Source organism: Taurulus bubalis (genome assembly GCF_910589615.1).
Source record: "Taurulus bubalis genome assembly, chromosome: 16".
Lineage (NCBI taxonomy): Eukaryota > Metazoa > Chordata > Actinopteri > Perciformes > Cottidae > Taurulus > Taurulus bubalis.
Window position 1 is genome coordinate 5,028,197 of NC_136604.1, and position 20,614 is coordinate 5,048,810.

The 20,614-nt window shown below is 42.3% G+C and overlaps 1 protein-coding gene across 2 annotated transcripts in view; it reads right to left on the minus strand.

The window, feature by feature from the left end:
- Nucleotides 1–4,860: 4,860 nt before the first annotated feature.
- atp9b (ATPase phospholipid transporting 9B) overlaps nt 4,861–20,614 on the minus strand; it is a gene marked incomplete at its 5' end in the record, with an annotated part of 45,181 nt that continues 29,427 nt past the window's right edge. Inside the window, 15 exons of one of the 2 annotated variants that reach the window (XM_079231489.1) lie at nt 4,861–6,503; nt 7,270–7,302; nt 8,486–8,689; nt 11,293–11,350; nt 11,473–11,581; nt 12,294–12,358; nt 12,531–12,686; nt 13,070–13,134; nt 13,620–13,764; nt 14,633–14,722; nt 14,853–14,951; nt 15,136–15,306; nt 15,523–15,606; nt 16,993–17,085; nt 17,295–17,456. In XM_079231489.1, the coding sequence (XP_079087615.1) occupies nt 6,367–6,503; nt 7,270–7,302; nt 8,486–8,689; nt 11,293–11,350; nt 11,473–11,581; nt 12,294–12,358; nt 12,531–12,686; nt 13,070–13,134; nt 13,620–13,764; nt 14,633–14,722; nt 14,853–14,951; nt 15,136–15,306; nt 15,523–15,606; nt 16,993–17,085; nt 17,295–17,456 (1,671 nt within the window). In that variant the 3' untranslated portion in view covers nt 4,861–6,366. The remainder of the gene's footprint in view (nt 6,504–7,269; nt 7,303–8,485; nt 8,690–11,292; nt 11,351–11,472; nt 11,582–12,293; nt 12,359–12,530; nt 12,687–13,069; nt 13,135–13,619; nt 13,765–14,632; nt 14,723–14,852; nt 14,952–15,135; nt 15,307–15,522; nt 15,607–16,992; nt 17,086–17,294; nt 17,457–20,614) is intronic. The other variant, XM_079231488.1, reaches the window with a different exon arrangement.

A 20,614-nucleotide genomic window follows, 5' to 3' on the forward strand; every position in this document is an offset into this window, starting at 1 on the left:
GATAGTCCAATAAATCATTAGTCACATGGACATTATCCGGCCCATCAGAGCTCCTCATGCAGCACATCAACCGTCGCTGCTTTAGAAAGCGCACCACGCTGATCTCCCAGAAACGCTGTAGGAGCGGTTTAATACGGTTTAATGTGATTAAATACGGTTAAATACAATTAAATAAGGTTAAATACAGTTTAATATGGTTTAATACGGTTAAATGTGATTAAATACGGTTAAATACAATTAAATACGGTTAAATACAATTAAATACGGCTAAATACAGTTTAATATGGTTTAATACGGTTAAATACGGTTTAATGTGATTAAATACGGTTAAATACAATTAAATACGGTTAAATACAGTTAAATACAGTTTAATATGGTTTAATACAGTTAAATACAGTTTAATACGGTAAGTGAGAACGAGAGGATGAAAGGGAACGTTCCTCAACATGTGAAAGCCAGCGGACCATCACATCCTCCATCCCACAAAGTGCTTCCTCCTCTGCGGGGAGAAATTGATAACACATTGTCCGTTTGCTCCACGGCCGCCTGAGATTACATAGAAAAACACATCTTCTCTGTATACATTGAAGCTTCCTCTACAGCGCTCACATTTAAACACTGTAGTTCCTATGCTGGCATGTTTAAAAACCTTAGTATGATGCTCTCTTTACATACAGAGGCTTTATTATTCAGAGATCCCTGCAGCTGTGTTTTATATTCTGCTTTGAATTGTAGTTTGTTTCTAACATGTCCCTCAACAAAAAGGTTCAAGTACATATTTTGAAGGATAATACTAAATACATCTCCTCCAGTCATGTTTTAAAACATAAAAATACCTAACGCTATACAAAAAAAAGAAGACATCTCCTTTATATTTCAAAAGTGTATCCCCTTATGTTTTCTGATTATTGTAATAAAGCATTATGGATGTTTAACGGAGTGCTTATAAATAAGATCACTGCGCTATTAGCAGATAAGAAATTATAAATACGATTACAATTCATTATAGACATTTACGTCATAGAAAGTTCAAACCAAATATGTTCCATTCCAAAAGTATAGCTGGACACAAGACATCTCTTCACTGAAAAGTCCATTCTGTGTTTGAGCACGGCAGGGTTCAAGTGAGATAGAGAGATAATGAGATAGTGGCCCCACGATTGGCTTCCCAAACTTGTGATGTCACAAATTCCTACTGATACGGCCAGGTGTTAACAGGGCTTCAAGGCGACCACAGGAAAGACTTCCCTCCCTCAGCAGGTGGATGTGAAACTCTGCACATCCATCGTTCCGGACGAAGAAGCTCAGACAATAAGTGAAACTAATGTTTGAGTGGAGGGGGACTTTAGAGGGGACATGTTCATGTACAGGTTCATAGTTGTGTTCAGTGGCGGCTTGTGGCAATTTTTTTTGGGAGGGCCATTTAATCTAAGTATGATTCAATGCAAAAAAAAAAAGGTATCACACATTACTACTTTGCAGTTAAATCTTTAACATTTATTCCAACACTTTGACATAATAAGGACATGTTTTTAATACAATTCAGTATATTATAAGTAGGGATGGGTATCGTTTGGGTTTTTTCCGATACCGGTGCTAAAACGCTACTTTTCAAACGATACCGGTGGCTGAACTGATACTTTTTTATTGCCAAGGCAACTTTTTTTCTTCAAATTGAACAATATATTAACTGTTTAAAGTATACTATACATATCAATAAATAAATATGAAAAACTTGACTTCAAACTCTTAATTTAAAAAAATTTAAATTTAAAAAAAAGCAGAAGAAAAAAAGCATCAGGTGGCCTGATTGGGAACGCGTGCAGCAGAACTCCACTCAGAAACTGTTGGATTCTACAAACTGCTGCTTTACTGGACTACACGTCATCACGTCATCATATCATCATAAAATCATATCATCATATCATCATAATATCAACTGGGAGAGCTTTGTTCCAACAAGCCGAGGACAAAAGCTCTGCATGTCTCCCTGATCACTGAGCGCTGCAGCCCCGCCCCCTTGTGCCCTGTCTCTGCATGAGAGGGAGCAGTGAGTGACTCTGATCCGCCTATTTTAATAAAGTATCGATACTAAAAATATGCAAAATCATATCGTTTTTAACGTACGGGTACCGTGCTACCTTTTTAGTTTTGTGCAACATTACAGAGTAGTGTAAAATAAGTATTTAAATCGGCCCAGGCACAGAAAGGAAGAACCGGAATCTGCATTGCTTTTCGGACCGGTGGAACGACCGTGAAGAGATCTGTGAAAAGCAAGCGCTCCTGCTCGCTGCTGTCATGTTGTTATCATGGTGGCGCCTCGTCCGCCGAGGAGAAGGACACACGGGACGCGCAGCCCTGGGGCAAGATGAGGATAGCCCTCCCGGAAGTTGTTTTTAGAGCACTGATTGGATAAATTGTATGTCATTCATTTATTTCTTTAATCAGTGATTGGCTAAACTGCGTATTAGACTCGTCTTCCTTGGGCAGAATCGATCGAGCCCCAAGCAGGAGAAGCAGATATTTGGCGCAGATATCCTATTTTACAAATATTACTGGGTATATTCCATAGCTCAAAAACACACATATTGACAATGTGTATAATTAATTCATATTATTATATTTTTTATAATTAATAATATTATTATTTTTTTTTTTTTTTGGTAGCTCAAGGTGGGTGGGGCCAAGCCCCGTTGTCCTCTATTGGCAGAAAAACAACTGACTGGGTCGTCTTATTTCACAGTGTGTGGATTGGCAGATACTCTAGATACCCAGATGTATGTGGACAAGCACTGAAAAAGCAAGTGTTTACGTCCCTTTTAAAAGGTATTACTCAGTGGTGTTAAAAGTACTCAGATCATTACACTTGTAGGAGTTGGTGGCATCTGGCAGTGAGTTTGCAGATTGAAACCAATTGAAACTTCTCCAGAACCAAACGCAAAAAAGCAAATGGCGCCATCTAGAGTCAGTGTTTAGTTTGTCCGTTCTGGGCCACTGTAGAAACATGGCGGCCGGCCCTGTCCGTATGGATATATTAACGGCTCATTTTAAGGTTTAACCAAGGAATTCTTTTTTTCAGATTTGTGTGCGCGTGTGTGTGTGTGTGTGTGCGTGCGTGCGGGTTCACCTGAGCGCGAGCTAGGCGTGAGGAAGGGCCGTACAGGAGGACACACACCTGAGCCTGAGGCTACAGAGAGATCTCTGATATGCTCAGTTGAGATATATATATATATATATATATATATATATATATATATATATATATATATATATATATATATATATATATATTTATTATTATTTAGATATAAAACCTGTGTTGTGCTAAATTGAATTCTCTGCAGGCTTAATATGAACTGGCAAAGTATGTAGAGAGGAATACTGACCAACGTGATGGCGGACACCTTCCACAGGAAAGGCCAGGTGGTGCTCAATGAATTATAATAAAGGATTGTTCAACTTTATCTCAATGTTATGACCCTTTCCAGTCACATTATGACATTTTTGTTCCTCAACCGGATATCGGTTTTGAAAGAAAGGAAACGTAACGACGTGTGTTACACTAACACGGCGGTTGGATGGGCCAAACTCCAGACACACTGAACTGAATGATGAGTCGTACTACTCATCTGAGTTACAGCCGTCTCACTTGAGTGCTACAAACCAGCTCACATGACTGTAGGACCCAGCGCTCAGTGCACCGTGGAGCAGAGGTCCCCTCGAGGGAGGCTCATTCAGTCGAGTAGTTCACACTCATCTGTGCCCGGTTTCGACCCCAGAGCTCTCGTGTGCCAGGCGCACGCCCTAACCACCCACTTTATTGGTTTTGTTATGTATTAGTTGCTTGAGTAAGTTATTCTAGAAGACGGAATAAACAAGAGACAAACTGTAGCACAGTGCTCTGATTGGTGCGAACTCCACACACCAGAGGTGTACGCCCTGGAGAACAAAATGTTTGAGATAAGGGTTGATATCTTTGTGCTTGGATCCCCAGGAGAATTAAGTTGGAATTGTTATGACTATTAGAGACACATTGGGAATTTATAAAGTATTGTTCAATTTTAAATTAGTGAATTATAGTAAAGGATTGTTCAACTTTATTCTTGAACTAGTGAATTATAATATCAACTTTGAGATGTGCTTTTCTTTAAATGCAAGTTTGACAAACAAGTGCTGTGTGTGTGTGTGTGTGTGTGTGTCATTCAATTATTTCCCCTCTTTGAGTCTCAAACAATTGTTGAAATTAAATCATCTGAGAAGTTTCAAGGGGAAATGTCTCTTTAAAAATGCATCAAGGGACCCACAACTAAAATCCCTGCGTTTGTATCCATCACAAGATAAAAGTTTGGAAACCACAGGTTATAAAATGATATATGTTGTATTTCATAAGCTTATAGGTTTGTTTGGAGTATCGTATAAAGTAACATTATAAGAAAATACTCAAGCGCCTCAAAAACGTATGCAGTACTTCAGTAAATGTACTTCTTTCCAATGCTCATATTACTCATAAAACACTCTTTGATTGTAAATGCTGTCAGTAAGTGAGCTATAAGTGTGTCAACAGTAAAATTAAAAGGCGTAAAAAGCTGTAAAAAGCAATAGTTGCTACAACTCCACATTTGTCAATTCATATTACTGCACTGAAGAGAGGCTGTCGTATTTCTATTCAGTTATGAGCACATCAACAATAATATATGTGGGATTAATCTCTCAGCAGAGCGCGAGTTGGACTGTCCTGCTCCTTCACGTCCTCTTCAGTCTTTATCTCCATCTAGTGGCCACATGATGAACTCCACTCTGAATAAATCCTCACTGCCTTTGAGTGTCGTTATGAATCGAAAGAAGGGAAACTTCTTGGCATCTGTCATCTCTTTTTATTATTCATCAATCAATAACAATATTATAAATAACAGACAGTATTATAAATCTAAGTGGGGCACGGAAAGCAAGTTGACACAACATCACATACACAGAACAAAGATCTCAACAGAAAACTCAGGAATCAGCATTTGGAATTGCTCCTCTTAAGATCAGACATTTTAAAAACAAAATGCAATTTGCATTAAAGTGTCGCAGTCGTTTTCCACCCAAATATCCACATCTGGTATGTTTCCTCATAGTGTAGCTACATTGTACAGTACGGTTGCCCCGGTTCAGACTAAACAATACAGCGGCGTTGAGGAGCGATCAGCTCAATGATTCACATCGCGAGACTGCATCCCGTCTCCTGGACTGTACGTCAACAGATCAGTTTAATCTTCATCCATCAACACCTACAGTACGTGGAGTAAATGATAAAACTCATTCCTCCTTAAAAAAATAAAATAAAAGAGCGGAATGTCAACGGCTGCTACAGAAACCCAGAGCGAGTCTTATTGTCGATAAAGGCCGAAAGGAATAAACAGCCATCTGTGATTCAGGCTCCTTCGTTGTCACTTTTTAAAATACTTTGAACCTTCTCTAAAATGTGTTCATGCTCCTGGAAGTTCAGCTGTGGCCAGAACAACAGCGTCAGTACATTAGCAGACATCATAATGAGGCACAAAGCGAGCTGCCGGGTCCCGACAGGAGCGGCGGCCACGGTAGCGGTGTCATCAAGGCCGAATATGTCGACATACAACTATGGAGTGCTGGTTGTATACTAGGGGGATGACGATTGATGATGTCATTCGCTGCACGTCTCAGGACTGTGCAGGACGTTCACGTGTGGACGTCTGAGGTCCGAAAAGAGAGTCCCATCTGCATTTCCTGTTACGGAGGTCATGGTAAATGTTCTTATTTTAAGAAGTGAGGCTTTAACTTGACAGCAGGAGTTACATGTAAAGGCGGTATGTATTTACAGGAACGCAGGAAAACATTCAAATAAATGATTCTCTTTTTTTTCCAAACCCCTTACAGAGACTTAACTCCGCTCAAAGACGCAGGCCAGCGACTGGAATTATTATAATACCTGGAATAAAAAAATAACACTTGAAAAAAATTCAAAACTCCACATATAAAAATGGAAACAATGAAAGAAATGCATCAGAACCGTATAAAATGACATTTGAAGCCGATTTGTTTAAAATGCTTTAAAACAAAGAGAAGGCAGATTGGCCCTTTAATCCGACAGACTGGGTCCCGTTGGAAGTGCAGTCGCCCTTCTGTTGTGTGGTTAAATCCATTTGATAGTCCGTTTTCTTTATGTGCTCCGCTTTAGTTTTCAAGTAATCCCAAATCTCACCGACATAATCCAAAGAACAATTCATTTCCCTCCATGTGCGATCGTTCCAGTGTTTCCTTACCCGTTAAGTAAAAAGTGCTGAAAGCTCAAAGAAGCGTCAGGAAACTACAAAACCAACGTAATCCCGGTGGTCCACGTGGGGCTCATGAGGATAGTTTGGAGTAGCTCGGTGGGGAGAACTTGCGCTTCAGGTATTTGATTATGTAGAGAGGAAGACAGCTGACCAGCGTGATGGCGGACACCTTCCACAGGAAAGGCCAGGTGGTGATGAACGACAAGTCTGGGGGAACAAAACAGAAGAGCAAGCAGCTCGGGTTCACGGGCTCAGCATCGGGTCGACGACGGCACAGGAGGACGGGGTTCAAGCGGCGAAAGAGTCGACGCCGCTTGAAACGCATGCGGGGAAAAGAAACACGAACGGGTTGCTTGGAAAGTCAGAAATCAGATGAACATGTCACAGCTTTACACGTGAACGCTAAAACAGTGGAATGACACAAGCAGGGTTCATACACATGACGACCAGTGGGTTTCCATGACTTTAAACCAAATTTCCATGACCAAACATTTTGTGAAATCTGGGTGTAAACAGTAAAAAGTGATAAAATGTAGTATTTAAACTAACAATGAGAACACAAAGCATACAGCAAACCTTAAATGACTCAAATGAATGAGACAATAGTTTGATTAAAAGAATAAACATTTATATAGATGCCTGTATGGATGCCTGCTTATATTTTGAGCGTCTTTCTTTTAAAAGCATATTCATTATTTCAAACTCAGCGTAAATGAACGACATGAACACATGAATATAACACATTTACATGACTTTTGGGATTTCGTATTTTATTATAAGGAATTTTCCAGGCCTGGAAATAACCATTTTAAAATCCCATGACTTTCCCAGGTACCGTAAGAACCCTGCACAAGTGAAATAGACAAAATGACGACACGGCAAAACATCACCGGAACACGCGGCGGGCATGACGAATGCAGACGGGGAACGAGGGGGGGGGGGGGGGGGACACATTTAAGGGCTGCACACCTACCGAGGAAAGCTCCAAAGGACACCCGGCCTATGCCTGCCGCCGACACACAGAAAGCAAAAGAAACGCAGCAGAAAACAGAAAGAGTGAGAGCGGCACAAAGGTCAGCAGGGAACAGAGGAACAAAGAGAGAGAGAAGCAATGAAAGAGCAGAACTGCTGCACAATCACTCGGTGTCGGGGAGCGTCGCATCAAAACCAACACAAAAGGGGCGGCGAAGACGAGCGCGGCCCCTTGAAGTCGCTCACTCCGGTCAATGCAGGACTTCAACCGGAGAGGGAAGTTACCCTGCGACTGCACTGTGAGGAGAAGGTGTGTGCTTCATGGAAGAAGATCTGAAACTAATCCAACTGGGAAATTAAAACGTTTCGACTTTTTGGAAGTGGGTTTGTATGACGGTACAAGAGCAAAGCAATGTGTGCACAGAAAAAAGAAAACATAACTTAAGTGTTTGATATATGAAGAACAGTTTCACAGCTTTACCTTGATGTCAGGCAGCCATGCTCTCTTCAGAGCCACCCGACTCCTTTGAGAGAAACTGAACACGGGAAGTCCTGGACTACCGACTCGCTCGCTTAGTTCGTGTTATTGTGTGACTTAGAAAACACACATTAACAGTAACTAACTGACTCCTGTGTTCTCTGGCGTTACACTTGTGTTTTTGTCAAAGCAGTCTTGTGGTTTGGAAGAGAGCAAAGACAACGACTTCAGAAAGGCCGTCTGACAGCAAAGTGAAGCAGTATAAGAAATAGAAATATCACTTACACTCATAATTATTTGTTCAGGTTTCTAAAATATACGTCCACAGCAGTACTTTGCTCTCATGCTGCTACTCCTGTCTGTTACTCCGTCTACTGGAGGTAACAATACCTCATTCAACCCCACTTCACAAAATCCAAAACTTTCTTTCTAATCAGCAACTATCTTAATAACCATTTAATCATTCCAGCTTCTCAAATGTGAGGAACTACAGATTTGTATTCATCACAAATGTTAGTTAAACTGAACCTCTTTGGGTTTTGGATGGATGGTTGGACAAAATAAGAAATTTGAATAATTCATCTCGTGTTCTGGGGAATTTGCACAAAACAATTTTCTGTTTTGTAATTTTTCTTTGTCAAAAATGTAATTAACTGTTTGGCCCTAAACCCTATCTTGTGCAACTTTGCATGGAGCCTGCGCACATCAAATAGTCTTAAAATAAATACACTTGACTTACCAAAGTACTCGTTGAGGAAGGCGAGCGAGGCCAGGTAGCAGCCCAGGCTGAAGAACTCGGCCACCACCATGAGCCAGTGCCAGGTGCGGATGGTCAGCGCCACCATCAGCAGCTCGGTGAGGATGAGCGCGGTGAAGGAGATGGCGACCACGTGCACAAACTCAGCCTCAAACAGCACCAGCGCGCCGTACATGAGGATGCCGCCTGGTGGGGAGGGGAGGGGAGTGAAACCAGGATCAGTTCAAGGGTTAGAGGCTGATTGCTTTTCATGCAGTCTTTCCCTCCCAAGATGCTTCTCTCATGTCTGATTCACAACCAGCTGACTGGGATGAGTTGAGGATTAATTAATGTCTTTGGAGACGAGGAATGATTCAATAACATTATTAGAGAGCCTAAAAGGTGCTTTCGGTCTGATTAACATCTTGAAGAGTCCAGACACTGGCTGCAGTCGAATAGTCCTTTTTGGTTAGGAAATGTGAAATGACCCGGAAGTACCTAAGTGGCCGCCATGATAAGTGGTGGTTGAATTCTCTAAACGCAAAGGAAAGGAGCTTCAATGCTTCCTAACTTAGCTCCTTTAGCATAGGAACCACTGGACCTGCCTTTACGAAAGGAAAGGAGATAATGGCGACCCACAATTCCTTGAGGCGGCAACATTTAAAGTGACGTATCATTCGGCCGTTCACGAGAACAGACGATCATGACCGACAAACGCAGATCATGTAAATAACCGTTGCTATAACTTGGAAATACTTTCAATAATCTGTTAAACCTGCTGGAAAACTATGAACGTTACATTGCTGAAAACTACTGTAAAGTGATCAAACTGCTGTAAAGTGATCAAACTGCTGTAAAGTGATCAAACTGCTGTAAAGTGATCAAACTGCTGTATTGTATATTCTCTCTCTGGTGTTGAACTGCAGCTTCAGTCATTCTTTTATTTGACTTCAGTTACAGAAACTTTGATGAAAGAGTTAAACTGGACGAGCTCTTCAGTCTGAGTCATGTTTCTGATTATCATCTTTTGAATCAACTATTTTGTCACAGTACAATAAAATATATCAAGTCAACACTTCCAGGTCACACTGAGTGACGTTTCATAAACTGTTGTCTGCATATTCTTATGATCAGATTATAATCTGCATATAAACCGCAACAACATGAAGGGATATGACACACATATATGACACACATTGTTAGTGTGATAACGTATTTAATTCAGCATACTATACTGAACAGAGACAGTTTAGTAGCTTTGTACTCTCTGTGAAAAAAACCTTGTTCCACTTTCATATTCCTTCTTTCATTTCTATTCCAACCTCGTTAATGAAGTAATACTATGAACCGGGTTGTTTGAATCGTCTGCATGACGCAACACTGTAAGAAGACGGACGAAGTATTTAAGATGCGCTTTATTGTAGTCAGAACATTGTAGTTGCACCGCTGCAGACCGACGTCACTAACATGCGCCTGCCGTCGCGTCATAACTGCGTCGTTAGTGAAAGTGGAGTCGGATTCTCTAAACACAGCGGTTGTCTTTTCCTAACTCCTCATGAAGTCTCCTTCCCATCTTTCCTTGACGTTAAGGAAAAGTGCTTAGGGTTAGACGTTAGGTCATTTTTTGACTATTCGACTGCAGCCACTCACTCATCTCTGGCGCCTCCTGTATCCCGATAGCCCTTCATATCATCATAACAACACAAATTGAGCCTAACGGCCTATAACCGATCACATAATTGCTTTTTAACAGTCTTCATGCGGCGCATTCCAGCAAGTCAAAGTCTGTAATAAATTAAAAGCTAGAATGGCGCCTAATATTTCCCCCCTCTGCTGTCGTTCCTCTCATATCGTCTTCATGTCCCCCCCCCCCCCTTCTCCTCCGCCCCACACCCCCCCCCTCAAACAGACCTGGAATTGGCCTTTAATTAAAAAGCATCGAGCTGTCAGGAAGTCACGCTCCAGCAGGAACATGGATCTTTCTCACACACTGCATGGCTTAGCGATTACAGAAATATCGATTTACTGGACGGACAAAAGCCCGCATGTAGAGGCGGATGGCGGTTGGAAACCTAAGATACTGAGAAACTGAGTGTGCGAGGGTTTGAAGGGGCCCGGGGACCGTGGTATTAAAGCACTGCAGACGTGATGAAATGGTGGTTGAGGAGTTGCTTTGACAGTCTACAGTACCCGGCTGGTCCGTCTGTACAGATGTCCCCCACAGTGGGACACGCCAGCGGAGAACACGGGCCGAACCATTTCTCCTCCCGAAAATCATTCAATTGTGATTTAGTTGAACCACAACGGTGCTTAAGCACCACACCTGTTAATATTCCAGCTCTTTAGAGGCGGCATTATTGTGCAATTGACCCTTAAACAGGGACTTTGGATGTTTGATGCTTCCAGGTTTTTTTTCTTCTTTTTACCAATGAATCATGATTTCCTCTGTTATTATTCAACTGTTGCTCAGAGGGTCTTTGTCTTTCTGCCCTTTGTCAGTCTGGTTGAACCATTGTACAACGTTTTACTCTCCATAAAAACATGTTTGTTTTTGTGCAAACCCTTCATACAAAATTACATCTATTAGTAGAAAGACCTTCTACAAACTACAAGCGGGAAAGAAAATTCCTCTCAGCCAACGAACAAACTAACAATACCAGCTTTTGTGGCAGGTGATCCTAAACTTTTGAACGAGTATATATATATATATATATATATATATATATATATATATATATATATATATATATATATATATATATATATATATATATATATATAACATTTAGAATATTGTCTGTGTGCCTTACCTTGATACACACTGATCAGAACCCAAATGAGGAAAGTCTTGAAAGATAACGAACGTCCCTGAAAGAGAGAATCATACCGTGAGTTCATATGACATGACCTGCTGGAAGTTAGGGGAAGGAAACACAGATAAATGGTCTTTTGTTTTGCCAAACATGTATTTTAAATAACGGGCACTGCACCTTGGTGAGGTCTTTATAAAGCTCTGGGTAGAGAAGAGCCATCTCTGGCTTCACATCCTGGTCCAGAACCAAGGAGAACACGGGGAACATGGTGTACATGGTGGCATACCTGCACAGAACAAAGCAGTGTTTAGAAGAGGAACATGCTGACATCAGAAATATCCACATATCTGTGCTGTGAGGCCGTTGCCTTTTTAGAAAGGGACTGTAGTATTTAAAAACACAGGGGGGGGGGGGGGGGGGGGAGGGGTCTCAATCCAAACAACAAAAGACAGGGTCTGGTGACGTCGTTAAGTAGCGTGAGATCATGTTGCCAGGGTTTTATAATCTTCAGAGATCTCCTCCCCTCCAAAACAAACACACCCGCTGATTAAATCTGGTGTTTCTGTGTAGCTCGTCTCTCGGATCATTTTAAATATCATTCATTCATTCATTCATTCATACATTCATACATATATATATATAAGATCTAAAAAAGTGTATCATAGAGATTTGTGGCTTAAACCTGGATGAAAAGTACATTTATGACTTGTGGTTGTCGCTTCTGGGCGACAACCGCAGCGCTGGGGATCAAATTAAACAGATTTGGTTTTGGGAAACATTTGGGATATTTTAAGTAAACAGCTCAACAAAATATATATAACATAGTTCTGGTCGTTATTAGACCTTGCACTGCAGGAAGGTGACATTTATACCTTTAAGTAATGTCTTTACGATGCTAAACAGGCTGCGTAGAGAATGACGGCATAACCAGCAGCTCCACTGCTCACTGGCTGAGTCTGAGCGGTGAATACAGTTACTTACTTAGAGACGGTACATACCCAACCATGAGGAAGCCCTGGTACAAGGGCACGGAGGCAAAGTAAAACACGGAGGAGAAGACCGCCTGAGGACACAACACAGAAATGGTGTCATAAAGTCAGTTATTTAGGAACTTTATAGTCCACACAGTGGAAAATTGTCTTTGGCTTCAGTGCCAAGCTCAAATGAAAAACAAGAGCGTTAATTGAAAGCAGACATCAAGAACAAACATTCATTGTTTCGAGGCGTCGCTGTACCTGCATGGTGGAGATGATCATGCCTCTGTGCATGACGAACTGACCCAACGCCGCCGAGCGCTTGTAGCTGTTCCTGCCGTGGACCATGAGCAGGCGGCCGATGTGCTTGAACTGAGTGATGGAGAAGTCTGCAGCGAGAGACGCCTGCTTCCCTTCCTGTCCACACACACAAGTACAAAGATGCAAATGCTGCTGCTAGGATGTAAAACGTTCAAGTATTTGAGTGCCGTCTGCTTCTAAAGAAATTAATAAATACCCTAAATATTGAAAATACAGGCAGATGCAGGTGGAACTTGAGTTTCGAAGTAAAGGCGCCGTCAGTTATAAGACATTTCTTCATGGTGTTTTTCTAGTGTCACTAAAGTTCTTCACAGTTCAGGGAACGATATCAGTTTGAAAACAGAGAGCTTTATTTCTTTATTTGAGATTATCAGAGAAGTCTGACTGAATTTAGTTACAGAGCGTAACTCAAAATAACTCTTGAGGTCTTAACGAAAAGCTCTGGATTAACCGTTTAAGTAGTTCATGGAGACTTTTACCTTTCCTTCAATTCCGATACCACAGTCTGCAGCCTGGATCATACTGACGTCATTTCCTCCATCTCCTGCCATAAAAAAAACAAAACATTTATTTAACAACGTATGCTCGAGGTTCTAAAAGCAGCAGCCTTTGCTGAGAGCTTCTCTTGGTGAGCTTTGACTGCCATCTTGTGGATAAACAGAGTAATATAGTCTCTGGTGTGTGAGTGTGTGTGTGTGTTACAGTAATATACATCCATGAAGGCATTGTCAGCACCTTAATCAACATTAGTGCAGTCATGTAGTCACAACTGGGATACGGCAGCTCAAGTAAGCAGACAAAGTCTTGGGGCACAAACTGACTCACCTCCCGATCTTCAAACGCAGTATAAAACAGGACTTTGTGTTTAATTAATCCGTCCTGCACTTTCCTCCCTCAGGGACTGAGCTTAATCTACACAGACATTTTTATCCCCCTCCCCGGCAAAATTTTCCCAGGCTGCTCCGTGGACCGGTGCCAACAACCGCCCCGGCTCGTAACGCCGCCGCCGCATCGTCTGTCAACACTCGCCTATGGCGCAGGTCCTGTTGTCCGTGTGCTGCTTGAGGAGCGTGACGATCTGGGCCTTCTGAGTCGGGGAGCAGCGGCAGCAGACCACCGCCGGACACTGACACGCCAGCTCCACGAACTCGTGCTCGTAATACCGCAGGCACACCTGCAACGAGACGGAGACGGAGATGCAAAGCTCAGTTTACCGGACGCTGAAGGATCCGGATGCGTTTACATTGTTATTTATTTCAGTGTAATATAAATGAAAACACTGATCTGCTTCTTTCCAAACCAAATGTAAAAGAACGGAAGCCCTGGGAGGCAAGTGAGAAGTGTGGTCTTTATTGTTCTCTCTCTTGTGTTTATGACTTAGGAAGATTATCCGGGAAAAACATGGTTTTCTCCTCTTTCCACGTTGATTAAATTTGTTTTTTCAACTGCAAAAAAAGGTTTTGGCATGCATTTGTCAGGATGAGTTTTAATTTTCATAACTTGCATGCGTGTTCTAGCTAACACACAATATGTGTACCTTTTTGTTTAGAGTGCATGGAAACATTGAAACTAACATGGAAAAAAACATGAATACTTGAGTATCAAAACAACAAACAAAGAAAAATTATCCTGACAAAAAATTATAATATAAAAAAAAAAAAAAACACATGCCAAAACGTTTCCCACCCCAACTATTTTCACACGTTTAAGTTACTTTTACCTTAATTTATAAAGACCGGAGAGAGAACAATTTAGACCAGACTTAGAAAACGGATCATCAGGATTTTATTTTTCTCACTTGCCCTTCAGGGCTTCTTTATATAAACTTCTGCTTAATTGTTACAAATTCGTATCAAAAGTTTCAATTGTTTTGCCTCGTAAAAAACTAACATCTTCTAGTGATTTGTTTTGCTCTTCAAATGCTCAAGTCCTTGGATGAACTCCAAAGTATTATGTTTGGCTCTCTCTCGCTGTGTGCTTGGCTGCACCCTCGGCATCATCTGCAAGGAAATGTCACTGTGTGCTGCGCGGTGCTGTAGTACCTCTAAGGAGTCTCCAGAGATGACCAGAGCACAGTCATGTTTCCTTCTGAAGGCGTTGAGCTCCAGATGGGCCTCTCCTCTGCTCAAGATCTGCTCGAGAGCCACACAAGACAAATCAACCGTGAGGAAAGTTAGGCTTTTTATTTCCCATCTCCCCTCAAGTAGGCGCGTTATGATCACAACAAAGCCACGGGAAAGAGGGAAAGCAGAACAGGCGCACCGGTTTGAAGACGTGGATGTCCTGGGTTCTGGACACCAAGTGGGAGCTCTTGGCGATGCACGTAGCCGTCTCCAGCTTGTCCCCAGTCAGCATCCAGATCTGAAGAGCAAACCAGATGCAAGGTTTTATGGACGCATAGCAATATAAAGATGAGCATTTTGACATCTGATTACAACCCTGACTCCCTGTTGACGTGTCTCGGGTTTATATTTGTTCATCTCCATGATAATCTACAGAATTTCCCAGCATCAACCAGGTATAAGTGTTCATTTCCCGCGCTAACCTTGATGCCAGCGTTCCTCAGCAGCTCCAGTGTCGGCCTGACGTCTGCCTGCAGCTGGTCCTCCACGCCGGTCAGACACAGGAGCTCCATCTCCCTCTCTAGGCTCTCCACCACGGCCGCGACCTTCAGGCCTCGGTCGTGGACGCTCAGCTTCGCCTGGTTGTAGCGGTTCTGCACATAGAGGGAGGGAGAAAGGAGACACAAAATGAGGAATTTTGGGGTAAAAAGGGGCTGGAACAGAGCAGGCAACTGGGACAGACATGAAAAAAAAGCACTGAACCAAGTTGTTCAACCTTTAAAAAGACAGAAGATACCAAGCTATGGTCATAAACCTAAATCCATGAGGTCTCACATCGATACTGTAAAACACCAATAGTCAATTCATACCTCAAAGTCCTGGTACTGCTCCTCAGACAGAGACTTCTTGGCCACCACCAGCGTCCTCAGGCCTTCTCTGGCCATGTTCCCACACTGACACAAAGGAGAGGAGGATGTCAGTGTATGTTAGAAAGTGCACACACACTTTTTAAATTTAATAACATTTTTAATTTCAGGTAGTTTTTTCTAAAGCTTTATTTCTTAAGCTTTATTTGAAGGCATCTAAAATAAAAGGTTATGTCTTTACCCCCAAGATGAAACTGAACTGCTCTTTTAGAGCGGCTGCTGCGTAAGTACACCACGTACAGTACTGTCAACAGCGGCATATTGCTACCAACACCAAAGGAATCAATAGTGAATATAATAGCCTCTGGTGAGATTCAGAGGGCACAGTAAAACAACGGGACGGATGGCGGTTTATTTTTAATATGTTGATTGGTTATTGACAGGCAGACGAACCGTAGCGCCGGCTGATCTGACGAGGGGGATATTACATTGTTCAAGAATATGACATACGGTAATTACTTCAACTTTATGTAGGTCACTAATTAAAGCAAACGCTGCCCCCAGTGCTAAATGACTCAATAATGCCAATATAATTATGAACATATGCACACAAGACCTTCGACCACCAGACTGGTGTAGACGCGTCTCTCCATGGATGTCCTGATTACAGGAAGCTACCGGATGCAAAGAAATATCACTGTGTTCATCTGTCGATTATACTTTCACATTTCATAACAACGTACATGTTTGTCATGAAGCTTGTGAAAAGGTGTGTGTGTGTGTGTGTGTCTATGGCAAAAAATATTTTTGCATATTTTTCACTGTATGCACAAGGATTGCTTGCGGTTGCGCTTATTCAAAATTGTTGTTTTCTACTTCATTGAGTTCTTCAGTAGCAAAAGACATTTCTGACAATCAGCTGGGCTAAAAACAAGCCTCACCTTGCCTGTTGCCGTCCACATTTGGGCTTTTTGTCATGGCTCAACAAACTGACATCGACAGAGAAGTTGGACTCGTTTTGAACCGCAGCATCTGCAGATTAACTCCACGGCCGATATTTTACGATCAACTGAAGTCAGGCACAATACCAGATGAACGAATCCCTGTTTTGTTATCTTCACCGCCACCTTTACTGTAAGGGAGGTGAGATTTAACTCTTCTTTGTTTGGGAGATCTGCACTCTACTGACAGCACTAATGTTCTCATCCAGAGGAGCTCATTTCAAGTGAGTAGATGAAGCCGATTTTACGAAAAGACACTTTAAGATGGCACATGGCTGCTGGGTCCAACTGGACAATTAAAAAACTAAAAGAGACACTTTTTTTTTTTCTAAAAAGAGATTTGAGTTTGTTCCATCGCTGCTAGAAGAATTGTCTTTGTGCGACAATAGTGTAAATATATGTGAACACTTCAAACCAGACGTTTCCATTTCGTCTATGTTGTGCAAACCCTCAGTATGTAGTATTGATTTACCTCTTCCTCCAACCAGTCGTTGTACTGGACGATGCTCGCCATGGCAACATCAGCACCCTTCATGTAGAAAGCGATGTCTCCTGTCGACTCCTCCTGAATAACAACAAAAACGACAATTACCACGTTTTCCCATGTGCGAGTGCAGAAGAACGTAATCAGCGGAACAATGTTTTTTGACACCAATCATCTTGAAGCATGTATTTGAGATGAAAACTCAAATCTGAACTAAAGTCCTGCACATTAAATGTATGAAGAGACACAGAAACACCACACATCATATTGCTTTAGACAAGATTCCACACCCTGACGATGATGCCCATCCTTTTGCTCTCGGAGGTGAAGGGGAAGATCTGCAGGATGTGGAAGGAGAGCGTCTGTCCAGAGGGAGTCCTCAGCTGCAGGGAGGTCAGGTCTCTGTTCACCAGGGTCAGGCCGACGCTCTGCGTCCACCGCACCAGCTCCACCTGAAGAGGAACGGCGGAAGAAAGGAAAACAAGACCGTAAATGTTCACATTTTGACCCCGATTCATGCTCTGACTTTAACTGACTGGCTTGAAGATGCACATGTAAATTAAGGACCCAGTGAAACTTTAAAGCCCCGACTCCAACGACACAAGCATATAGGATGGAGGTGTCATGCAGTTAGCCCACAGTTTGCACAGCATTCTGGAGCTTTCTTAATTACATAATATTGGGAGATGATTAAGCAGCAAATACGAGAGGATTTTTGGAAAGAACCCTTTATGAATAACAAATGAAAACATGCATTTTCACATTTTTAGAATGATCACGGTCTGTCAAATACAAAACCGGTTAACAGGGAAATTTCTTTTTGTGACTATGTGGGAAAAGAAAATCCAAAACGAGTCCAGGCCGTAAAGCTGATGAATCTAATTCCACTCCGGTTGAGAGACAAGGCATGAGAGAGTTACGGCATCCTCCAGAGCCGCCGAGCGCTCCTCATTCAGCTCCAGATAAGTGTGTTTCTGTTTCTCTTTCCTCTTTTCCTCCTCAGCAGGAACTGCGGCCCCCCCGAGTGAGCGATCAGCTGCACACGACTCAATCCTCAATGGGTTCATTTTCAATTTGCTCACTCAAAGGTTGTTATTATACTCTGACCTACAAATTGGGACTTCCTGTTAATACCCCGTCATTTCTTCCCGCTCCCCCCTTTGAGCTCCGTAAAAAAAAAAAAGGAGCTGCCCATATTTACTGAACACACATCTGTGTGTCATTATCCTGGTGTGTGTGTGTGTGTGTGGCTATACAAACACACACACACACACACACCATGTGTGGAGGACCCTAAACCTGGCTCTTTAATCTACTCTTTCAGCTCTACAGGAACTATTTAAAGCGAGAGTCGTGTGTTGCAACGGCAACAGAAAGGACTACTTTATGACAACGGCAGGCCGGCTTAAACAACCCGATCAATCGCTCCAACTGTGCTCCAGTGATCATGCAAATCTTAGTGACAACACTGCCTTTAGACTCTGCAGCAGCTCAAGCGTGTCGCACTGAAAATGGGCCATTAACGGTTTAATTCTCTTCCTGCAATGTCAGAGGCAACACAAAAAAGGTGCACACTTGAGAGCCGAGTTCAGCTTTGGATACTTCTACACGTAGAATATGGTGCAGAGTCTCCATGGACGTTTTTTCTACTTTGTTGGAAGTTCAGGGTTCAGTCCTGTGCCTCACTAGGGACATGTTGTATTTTTGTATTGTTTGAGCCGTGTCATACATTTTGGAAAAGGTGTGATTTAAAAATTGTATTTATTTATTTCCGCTCCTATAATAAACTGTATAGCCAAAATACAGACACACTGACCCGTAAGGACAAAAATGTCCCCAATGAAACTCACAGCCATTACAGCATACAGTCCATTCATCAGGATTCTTAATCTAGAGCCCTGTAGACTGTAGTCATTACCATTTTAAACCAGACTGAGCTATTTCCTGATGTTTACCCAAATACATGCCATGTTCCTGGTTTCCTGCATGCGACTACATCAATGATGTGACTAAACATTAACATATCTCAGACTATGATAAAAAACTTCAACAGTGGCATCATGTAAACACACATTTTCAGAATTCCAACCATTTAAATGCTAAAATATTTTTGCAGTTATGATCAGTACTGGTGTTGGTTAAGATTGAACTATTAATACAAAATATGAATACAACATTTACAATTTTTCGATGTGGACAATGCTTTCCTGAAGTGAGGCTCAAGGGTGAAACAGTCTAACTGATATTTTAAAAGACAAACTGTGTACAATATGCAGTATATTAAATAATGAAGGGTACAGTATACACTATATTATTTCTGCCTATGGTTTTACTTTATTTAAAAACATGGCATTCATCATTTGCCGTTGCCTGGCTGCTCGACTGGCAACCTCTTTTAAAAGTACGTGCCAACGCGAGAGGACGTGATACCTTATCTGCATATTTACGGTTTCCGTCTTCCTCCCTCACGCCACTCACTGGAACCGCCAGTTACATCCAATTGGATGATAAAGCACCCGGCTTCCCGCACATGGCGGCCATTAAACACAACAGTCCAACGCTCTTGTCTGATATTACAAGGGTCAAAAGGTCACAGGGGGACCGCTCACACCAGCAGGTCACATGACCCCCGCTCCCCCCCCTTCTGACCTCAGCGGCCGGCACACTTCATCTCCTTAATGACGGCTCATTACATTAGAGAGGCCGAGCGGAGAGCCGGGGGCCAAACAAGCCACCGCTGACCGAGATCTGATGCTGTGGTCGACCAGAGCGAGGAGACGAGGAGGAACAGAGGGCTGGAAGTTAAAAAAGGACAGGAGGAAGAACAAAGAATGGAGTAGAAGGGGAAGGGAAAGCTCCGCCGACAATCACAGAACTCCACCTCTCATCGTCTCTGGGAGAAAATTAAATATTGATCAATCCAAGCAGTGCTAGACAATGGAGAGGGAAGATTGAGCAGAGTGGGCAGGGATATAAATAAATATATACATCAACTTGTGGTGGGGAGGGCAGACGGGAAACGGAGATTTATCTTTCACCACCTTTTTTTTTATCTTCATTTTGATCGCTAGACTTATAGACCGGGGGTTCGATGTGAAGTATGCAAGTCTCACAAAGGCTTTACGAAGCCTCGCGTGTCACGGCGATAAACATGCCAACTGTCCTGAAATGGGTGTGTATGGGAAGATTAACTGCCCATCAATACACATTAAACATCACATTAAACACTGACTAACTTTTCCTGATCAAAAATCTTTGCCCGTCTTCCCGGTATTTCAATTATCATCAGCGCTGAATTTCTATATTGATAAATTCTTCCGTATGATTAGAGGGGGCTACATATAAAAATCTAAGTAGCACCTTCAGCCATAAAAGCTCTTGGGTTACACAGAGAAACGACCGGAGGAAAGGAAGCCATGGGGATGCCTTTGGGGATCGTTTCTGTGCTGCATTCTTCCTTCAGCTGAAGTGGTAAATTCTCAGGAAGCAAATACAGACGATTAAATAGCTCAACCTCCGAGAGGAGTTTGTGATCGCCGACTTTCCGTTCATGAAATGACTCATGACAAACCAGGGTCATTCAGGATCGCCAATAAAACATGAGGACAAG